The 9,451-nt window shown below is 56.8% G+C and overlaps 1 protein-coding gene and 1 long non-coding RNA gene across 2 annotated transcripts in view; both read left to right on the forward strand.

Moving 5' to 3' along the window:
* The window catches only part of ACP4 (acid phosphatase 4), a 9,637-nt gene extending 8,995 nt beyond the window's left edge, over nucleotides 1–642 (forward strand). Inside the window, exons 7-9 of the mRNA XM_008072161.1 lie at nucleotides 24–148; nucleotides 273–451; nucleotides 527–642. Coding sequence (XP_008070352.1) covers nucleotides 24–148; nucleotides 273–451; nucleotides 527–642 — 420 coding nt within the window. The remainder of the gene's footprint in view (nucleotides 1–23; nucleotides 149–272; nucleotides 452–526) is intronic.
* Nucleotides 643–9,181: 8,539 nt separating this feature from the next.
* LOC103274721 overlaps nucleotides 9,182–9,451 on the forward strand; it is a 1,876-nt gene continuing 1,606 nt past the window's right edge. The window contains exon 1 of the long non-coding RNA XR_505271.1: nucleotides 9,182–9,262. This is a non-coding gene — a long non-coding RNA (uncharacterized LOC103274721). The remainder of the gene's footprint in view (nucleotides 9,263–9,451) is intronic.

Here is a 9,451-nt window from a genome sequence, read left to right on the forward strand (position 1 = left end):
TCTCAGCCCTGCTCTCCCCACAGCACGACAGCACCCTGCTGGCCCTCCAGGGAGCGCTGGGCTTGTATGACGGCCACGCCCCGCCCTACGCCGCCTGCCTTGGCTTCGAGTTCCGGAGGCGCCTTGGGGGTGCAGACGAAGATGGAGGGTGAGGACGGGTGGCGCCCCGGGGAGCGGAGGCCGGGACCCTCCAGGGAGGGCATGGTCTGAGGGGGCCCAGGGGGCGTCAGCAGCTGGGCAGGCAGGGGTGCCACTGCGTCCTGTCCCTCTAGGAATGTCACCGTTTCCCTCTTCTACCGCAACGACTCAGCGCGTCCGGCCCTGCGGCTCAGCCTCCCCGGGTGCCCGGGCCCCTGCCCGCTGGGCCGCTTCCACCAGCTGACCGCTCCTGCCCGGCCCCCGGCTCACGGGGCCCCCTGCCACGGCTCCTACCAGGTGGCCGTACCCCCAGGTGACTGTCCCCGCCGCTGGGGTGGGAGGGCACCCCCCTCAGGCCCGAACTCACTGCCACGCATTCTCCCCCCAGCCCCTGTGGTGCCCGTGCTGGCCGGAGCGGTGGCCGTGCTGGCGGCACTCAGCTTGGGACTGGGCCTGCTGGCCTGGAGACCCAGCTGCCTGCGCGCCTGGGGGGGCCCCGTGTGAGCAGGAAGCCGGGCGCCCTTCCCCGGCTGACACCTGGTCCCAACACGTGTGCTCACCCATTGCTCTGGCTTCTGTGACTTTCTGTGCGCGTTTCGGGGACCGGACTGGGCAGGCGCCCTGGCCTGAGGCCACAGCTGCATGCATGCATATGCAGGTGGCATGTGTGTGTGGACATCCGTGATGGCCCTGCACGTGGTGGTGTCTGCATATGTGTGGCACACACTCTTGCACAAAGGTGTGTGTGCATATCTGACACATGTATACACAGGCATACCTGTGTGGGGTGACATCGTGCTTACCCACATTCCTATGTATGTGAGGACGTGGGCCACATGTCCCCAAGTGCTCACGTGTGGTGTGTGGTGTGTTCAGGGAGCCTGGGGGGGATCGTGTGCTCTGACTGGAGGAGCTGGCCCTCATGCCTGGCTGTGGTGACCGCAGAAGCCTCCGTACACCGAAGCCCTTGGGGTGGGGCCAGGCTGCCCTGCGGAGAGCGCTGTGCAACTCCCTCCTGGCAGAGCCAAGACTCAAGACCAGCCAACTCCACAGAACCCAGCTTTCCAGGACCCACAGACAGCAGGTGGCACCAGTGATGCTCTCTCCAGGCTGCCTGTCCTAGCACTGAGGCTCTCATGACTTGGAGGGGTGGGACTGCTCAGGTGCTGGCCAGTACAGCGGCACTAACCACACGCAGCTATGTAAACAGGCCAGGCACCCATAATCCCAGCACTTGGGAGGCTGGGGCAGGAGAATCGCTTGAGGCTGGAATTCAGAGCAGCCTAGACAACACAGTGAGCCCGGGAGTGGGGCTGAGACAGGATTGTCCGAGCCCAGGTCAGGGCTGCGGCGAGCCATGATCGTGTCACTGCACTCCAGCCTCAGTGACAGAGACCCAGTGCCACTGGCCACGCGGGAACATTTCCATGACTGCAAATGTTTATGGGATAGCCACCCAGTAGCCGGCGACGCAGCTAGCCCTCTGAGTGTGGTCCATGTCCCCCATGCATGCGGGACACGGGGCGCCAAAGGTGCCTCCTCAAGGCCACCCATGACTGTCTGCACTACCGCAGGCATCTGGGGTCCCAGTGGGCACTCGGGGGTAGCAGGAGGGCCAAAGGGCTCGTGGGGTGGGGGTGAGTTGGAGCCAGAGCCATTCCCAGCAACCCAGATCCCAAGCCCTCCGTGGGGTTTGACAAGTACCCCTTGCGGAATAGGGGGTCTGGGGACTGGGGGGGAAAGGTTGAGTTGGGGGGACCAAGGCAGCGGCCTCCAAGGGGTTGTCTTCACTCCTGTGAGGACAATCCCTTCTCCACCTCGTAAGACCAGCATGCTTTCCCCTGGCCCTTCCTGGCACTGTGGCCAGCATCAAGGCCATCCTGGGATCCCAGCCTTGCCGTCACCTGAAGGGTCCGGGTGGTTGGAACACTTTCCAAGCGGACACTGCCACCATGACTTGGGGAGGTGAACTCCTCCCTCCCTATGGCCCTGGGAGGCCTGGCCTTGTGCTGTGGGCACCTGGCGCAGTGACCACCTTGCATGAGCCCATCCTTCCTCAGCGGAGAGGTGAAAAGGGCTGAGTACACCACCAGTCCAGGGCATACCTGCCACTTAGGGACCCAAGTGCCTGGCACCCGGGCTGTGAGGCCAGAACCACCGGGGTTGTCTGTTCTCGCAAAGCTGTGACCTGGGACTCTGGCCCCAACACACCCTAAACCCAGAACCAGACTCAGGCTGGCCCAAGGCCACCTGTGCAGTTAGAGGCCAGACCCGCGGGGTAGGCAAGACTTTGAAGGGGGAGGGCCGCAAAAATGCAACCAACAAAAAAAGAGGCCCAAGAAAAAAGTCATTATGAAGGGAGGACTCACACCAGTTTCACATATCTCCAAGCATATTTTTATTTATTTACTTTTGAGTTGGAGTCTCATCCTGTTGCCCAGGCTGGAGTGCTGTGGCACACTGACAGCCACCCCAGTGTTAACCTGCTGGGCTCCAGCGATCCTTCTGCCTCAGCCTTCCAAGTAGTTGCCAGAACTAAAGGTGCATGCTACCACATCCGGCTAATTTTTTTTATTGTAGAGACAAGGTCTCACCAAGCTGCCCAGGCTAGTTTCAAACCTGTGGGCTCAGGCAGTTCACTTGCCTCAGTCTCCCAAAGTGCTGGGACTACAGGCTGAGTCACTGAGCTCAGCCCCAAACACATTTTTAGAAAGCCTTTAACAGCTTATAGTGCTCTGGGGGCCCGCCCAGCTTGCATGTGATGCCCAGGGGCTCCCTCCAAAGGGCCACCACATAGGAACTTAGTGACCACCACCATGGTTTGTACCCCACGTGGGCTCTGGACAGTGAGCACCCCTGGAAGCAGGTGGGGCAAGGACACAGCCCTCTTCTGGGGCCCTTGCACATGGCTCAGGACATGCCCTGCCCACAGGGAGCTCCAACAGGAAGGGCACGGGCCAGGCTGTCTCCCCGTGAGGTCCCAGGTCCTCAGCAGCAGTAGCCACGTCTGTGGCGCTGAGTTCCCTTTCCATGATGTCCTTCCAGATGTCAGCTCCAGGATGGGGGGGAGGGGCGCGCTGTGCAACCCTGCTCCCTGGGCAGGCTGCTGTTGGCCACGGTGTGATCTCCATGATGGCTCCAGAAGTCAAGTGGTAGCACCCGCCGAGGATGGCAGCAACGTCAGGTCAACAGCTCCAGGGACGCAAAAGGCCCAGGCCCTGCAGGGTGCAGGTGTGCGTGGGCCTGCCAGGCTCTGCCTGAAGTGCCCATGGCAGGAGCTCTGGATCCATGTGGGTGGACACCAGCCTACTCTTGGTCACGGCTGCAGCTGCCCAAGGTGGGAAACGGACACTGGGGCAAGACACAGAAGAGGCACTGGGTGGGAAAGGTGGCCACACTCCCAGCATGCCCCCCTCCACCTGAAGTAGGGCCCCTCAGAACCCTGGGTGTCAAAGGCCCGGGGAGCACCATGTCCTCAGGGGTGGTAAGAGCCCAGTGCTGGACATCACAGAGTCCCCAAGTGCAGCCACTGCAGGATACAACCCCACTCCGCCCCCAGGCGGCTGCTGTGAAGGTTAAGCCATGGAGTGCCTAGCTCAAACTGCATGCTGGCCAACTGTCTGTACCAGTGTCACCGCCACTGCAGAGACAGCCTCTCCTGTTCTTACCGAGGGATGGTCGGTTGTCCAGCACCCACAGGAGCCACCTGTAGGAGGGAGCAGGGAAGGTGGTTGGTGGGGCACAGGGCGGCTGTGGCAGCCCCATCACCCAACCAACTGGGGCCCCTCAGACCCCTGGGTGTCAAAGGTCCCAGGGGGCACAGTATCCTCAAGGGTGGTCAGAGCCCAGTGCTGGACATCATGGAGGCCCCAGTGCCCTCTCCTCCCTACTCAGGACTCAGGCTACTTGCTGTCCTGCAGGGCACAACACTGCAGAGGTCCAGGCCAGAAAAAGGTCGGATACCAGGCCCTGGGGTGCTAAGACTGCCTCCCCACTCCAGACCCCCTAGGCCAGGGTCTCCAACCTTTTTGGCACCAGGGGCTGGTTTTGTGGAAGACAATTTTTCCAGTGATGGGGAAGGACCATCAGGCATGAGATTCTCATAAGGAATGCAACCTAGATCCCACGCATGTGCAGTTCCAGTGCGGTTGACTCCTATGAGTCCAGCGCCACCGCTGATCTCAGAACAGCTGACCAGTACTCTTGCCAAGTTGGCATTTTAATTATTCTCGTACTTAGGACACCTGCACTAAGAGCTAAAAATTCCCGAACAATGTCATGCCACTTATGCCGAATCAATGTGTATGACAGCTTTTCCCTTATTTTTTCACCTGCATACTGATTTGTTTCCTTTATTACACTATCCACTAACTCACTTGTGAAAGAGTAAAATAGCCAGTTGGTTCTCTTATATTACTCGCTACCTGTGGTTCTGTTGTTTGAGGATGTTCGACAGAATCTATTCTCACCGGAGGATCATTTTCTTCTGCAACATCTTTCCATTCTTTACTTGATGATACACCGTCGTCTTTGAAACTACTGACACTTTCATTGCTGTCACTTACTACATTCACCCATTCTTCTTGGTGGGATGGTATCCTACTGCTATTATTGTTTTCTTCCACGTGTTTATTTTTTCCTATCTTATCTGTATAAAGGCCTAAATCTAACTCACCTTCACGGCTGCTATTCATATGGCTATTGTTCTGCAGTCTAAATAAACAGATACAAATTGCTAACTGTAAATTATGAAATGAAATTTATCAAAAAATTACTTCCCTTAGCACAGATGGATGTACTCAATCTGTGCCGCTCCATACTTCAGTATGATTTGCCTTCACCTTAACTTGTTGACTGATCTTGTATGCTACAAAGGGTGCACTCACAGCTGCCTTTCTTATACAAAGCTCTACCTTCTGTTACAAAGTGACACCAGTGAGGAAGCACTTCACACTGTTCTCTTTGCCAGCTGTATTTTTTTTTTTTTTGAGTTGGAGTCTCACTCAGTCGCCCAGACTGGAGTGCAGTGGCCGCTCCCGCCACTGCAGCCTCACCTGCTGCTGATGTTTTTAAGGAAATCTCAGTGTATGTTCCATCTTTGCTTTTTCTTGCAATCTGATTGGAAAACTTCAAGGAAACAGATACCTTGGACAATCTGCGCTTGCATAAGTGTATCCTGTATAGTCACCAGTGATCTCATTATGTCTCCTGAGAGGGGACATCCCAGTGCAAAGGGTTAAGCTACGAGTGCCTGACTCAGACTGCTGCTGGCGACTTGTCAGTACCAGCGTCACCACCACTGAAGAGGCAGCCTCTCCGGTTCTTACCAAGGGATGACCAGTCACCCAGCACCCGCAGGAGCAACCTGTAGGAGAGAGCAGGGGAGGAAGTTGGCTGGGCACAGGGCAGCTGTGGCAGCCCATCACCCCACCAACTAGGGCCCCTCAGACCCCCGGGTGTCAAAGGCCCGGGGGGCACAGTGTCCTCAGAGCGGTCAGAGCCCAGTGCTGGACATCATGGAGGCCCCGGTCCCCTCACCCCTTCCCTACTCGGGACCAGGGCCACTTGCTGTCCTGAGGAGGACAACACAGACGAGTGCTCAGAGATCCCCTAGCCTGTTGCTTGCTCCCCCCAGCTACCCCTTCACAGAAACCAGCTTCCATGCTCCAGGAACCCAGGGCACTCACTTGTACATGTCCGCCTGTCTTACAATTTTGGTCCTGAAATGCCTGGACCTGAGCTCTGCTTAAAGGTACACAGTATTCAGTCCACAAAATCCACTGTGTGACGTGGCCACTACTAATCTGACAATTAGATTCCGACAAGTCCTTTTCCCTGAACCCAAACACCTCTTCCTTCCGCAATCCAGCCAGCCTCTATCTCACCCAACTGCACAGTACAGAGGACCCTCTCTGCTCCTGACACCTGCCTGCCTGCTTGCCCCACAGACACAGCAGCTGAGGCTCAGCAGAGTCCTCACTTGTCGAAAGCCCCAGCCTGTAACAACAGAGCTGGGATTTGGACCCACGCCTGTCTGACTGGCTTTCCACAACTGCGAGATGGTTTCTGTATGTGAGCCTAGACTATGATTACTAGCACAAAAGTTGGGTCCCAGAGATCCCTGATATAAAGCCACTGTAGATGGTGAGGTATTTTAGACGTGGCTGGTCAAGGTGGGGCAGAAGCAAGGATTCTTACCTCGTGGGTGGGTGGGGGGAGGGGCTGCAGAAGGACTTGGTGAACATGGGGGAGGAAGCAGGTCCAGGAGGATAGCAAAACTGCGGCCCCTCAGACCTGGGTGTCCCCAGGGGTGACTGGAGACAACTGCCTGACAGTACACAAACTCCAGCCCTTGTCAACTGACACCAAGGCCACTCATCTTCAGGAACAGAGGCCAAGCTGCCACCTCAGAGACTGGGAAGCACAGAATCTACCCAGAGGGCATGAGTGACCAGTTCTGCTTATGGACACACCAAGATGCCCCAACCTCCTGAGTGCCACAGGTCCAAGAGGACCATCCTCAGGCAGTGGGATGCCACACCCATGACATGAAGAGGGCGCCAGTACCTGCCTCTCCCTGCCTCACTTTGCAGATTCTTTCAACATGGGCTATATCTGCTAGTAACCCTAAAGAGGGAAAGTCAAGATGCAAATCCCGGGAAGGACACACTGAAGAGTCAGGAGGAGGGAGCTGATCCAGGAAAAACCACAGCCAAGGCGCAGCCAACGACCAGAGATCGTAGGCACACCAGGCCTGAACGAACTAGCTGTGAAAGACATTTGAGAGATGCCTCAAACAACTAACACAAAGCAGACAGCAAATGGCAGTATTAAGGAATTAACTCCTACTAAGGGTGACAGTGGTAACACCGTTAAGTAAAAAAATGTTATTTTAGGCTGGGTATGGTGGCTCACATCTGTAATCCCAGCACTCTGGGAGGTAGAGGCGAGAGGATTGCCTGAGTCCAGGGGTTTGAGACCAGCCTGGGCAACTTGGCAAGACCCTGTCTCTACAATATAAATAAAAAAATTAGCTAGGCATGGTGGAGCGCACCAGTGGTCTAGCTACTTGAAAGGCTGAAGTGGAAGGATCGCCTAAGTCTGTTATAGCTGCACCGCGAGTAAGGAGTCGCCAACACATTGAGAGTCAAATATTGAGTCCTTTAATGCCAGCGGTCAAGAGCAGGCTCACACCAGAAAAAGACTCTCGACCCCAAATGAAGTAGTGGGTTTATATAGTAAAAACCATAAGGTTACAGAGCTTTGGTTCTGAGTAGGAAACAAAGGATTTTTCGTTAACCCATAGGGGGCAAGTGTAAATTACACAGCTTGACAGAACTGTTTCAGGAATGTTACAGCCCTCCAAGGGAGGGACCATAAGTCGTGGGACATGTTTTATGGCCTACTGGAAAGGTTAGGGCAGTGACATGGAGGAGGAGTGAGAGAGGGAACTGGAAGGCAAAATGGAAGAACTACCAAAAATGAAGTTCCCTTGGTTAGGTCACTAACAGCCATTCCAAGTCCAGCAGGTCAAGGCTGCGGTGGCCAGGAGCACGCCACTGCCTTACAGCTTGGGCGACAGAGTGAGACTCCCACTCAAAAAAAAATAAAGTTATCTCAAAGACACAAGCATCAACTGTTCTGGATGAATTAAGAAGACATAAATGCATTATTTTTTGAGTTGGAGTCTCCGTCACCCAGGCCGGAGTGCAGTGGCGTGCTCATGGCTACCGCAGCCTCGATCTGCTGTACTCAGGCTATCCTTCCACACAGCTGGAACCACCAGTCGGGCTACCACACCGGGCTAATTGTTTGTCCATGTTGTCCAGGCTGGTCTTGAACTCCTGGGTTCAGCCAATCCTCTTGCCTCTGCCTCCCAGAGTTCTGAGATTATAGGTGTGAGGCATCACGCCCAGCAAAAAGAATATTTTCAAAACACTAAATACAGGTACAGTAACTTCTAGACCAAGCGTGGTAGCTCATGCTTGTAATCCCAGCACTTTGGGAGGCCGAGGTGGGGGGACTGCTTGAGGCCAGGAGTTCGAGACCAGCCTGGGAAACACAGTAAGATCTAAGCCCTACAAAAAAACAAAAAACAAAAAACAACAACACTCCAACACCCCTCCTCTCGCATCCCCTAGAGTCCTTGACCTAAGGTGCACAAACATGCCAGCTGCTCAGGATTAAAAGCAAATCAGGGGCGATTCCCAGGAAAGCACCTGCAGCTAACACGGGGCCGGGAAACCCCAGAATGAACTCAAGGTCACCCACCCCCCGCCGAACCCCCATCCCTCATGGCCAAGATGGCGGAGCCCGCGGCGTGGGGGGGAGAAATGGCGAGGCCCTCTGCGGTGCCGACTGACGGCCGATCCCCGGCACCTCCCACTCGCCCCAGCGGTGGGAGCCTCCACCACCCCTCAGACTCTTCCCGGAGCGCGCACGCCACATCCTTGCTAAAGCCGGACCCCGTGCACGCGACCACGTGGCCGACCCGCGCAGCTCCAAGATCCTCCAAACACACACGTCTCTCTTCCCAACGCCCCGTCACAAAGACGAAAAAAGATAAAAAAGAAGAAAAAAGTCCAAACCGAAGCAGACGACACCCACCGAGCTCTCATTCCGTCCACGGCGTGCGCGAGCTGCAAAGCGCCCGTTTTTATAGAGCGCGCCCGCGCAGGGCCGGGCCTCGGCACCAGACCGGGTTCCGCCTGAGGCGTCCAGTCCACGCGCCTGTTTGGGAGACCCCGCTTCGGGGCTTGGGGAAAGAAATAATGCCTGTTCCGCTGGAATCCTCCGAACAAAAGAGGAGACCATGTCCCTGGAGGCGGACAAGAAGGAGCAGGGACATTTTAGAAACGATTGTCTTGTCATCCGCGTCAGGCAGTTCTGTGAACAGCCCCAACGATGGGCCGTAAGGCGTAAAGGACCCCGGGGTGGGCGGGGCCAGAAAGCGAAGCCACCGGAACCGCCGGCGCGGGCTCGGCGCGAGGTGTGGCCGCAGGGGCGGGGCCGAAGCGGAAAGACCGGACGGGGCTAGTGCGGAGATGGACAGGGGGCGGGACGGGGACGCGCCCACGTGGCGCCAACTGGGCGGAGTCGGCAGGATGGGAGGCCGGGCCGGAAGGTGGGACCCGCTTCTTGGGGAGGAAGAGAGTGGGGTCCTGGGCTCCCGGGTCGTGAGGGGAGCGTGGGAAGGGTGAGAGGGCTGGCATCCTGGGGTTCCGGTCCGAGGGAAGAAGGGCTGGGATCCCGGACTCCCGGGCCTGTGAGGGGAGGAGGGGGCTGAAGTCTGGTCTCGCGAGTCAGGGGGAGG

The sequence above is a fragment of the Carlito syrichta genome, unplaced genomic scaffold (assembly GCF_000164805.1).
Source record: "Carlito syrichta isolate Samal-C Ts95f unplaced genomic scaffold, Tarsius_syrichta-2.0.1 Scaffold314869, whole genome shotgun sequence".
In the NCBI taxonomy this organism is placed as follows: Eukaryota; Metazoa; Chordata; class Mammalia; order Primates; family Tarsiidae; genus Carlito; species Carlito syrichta.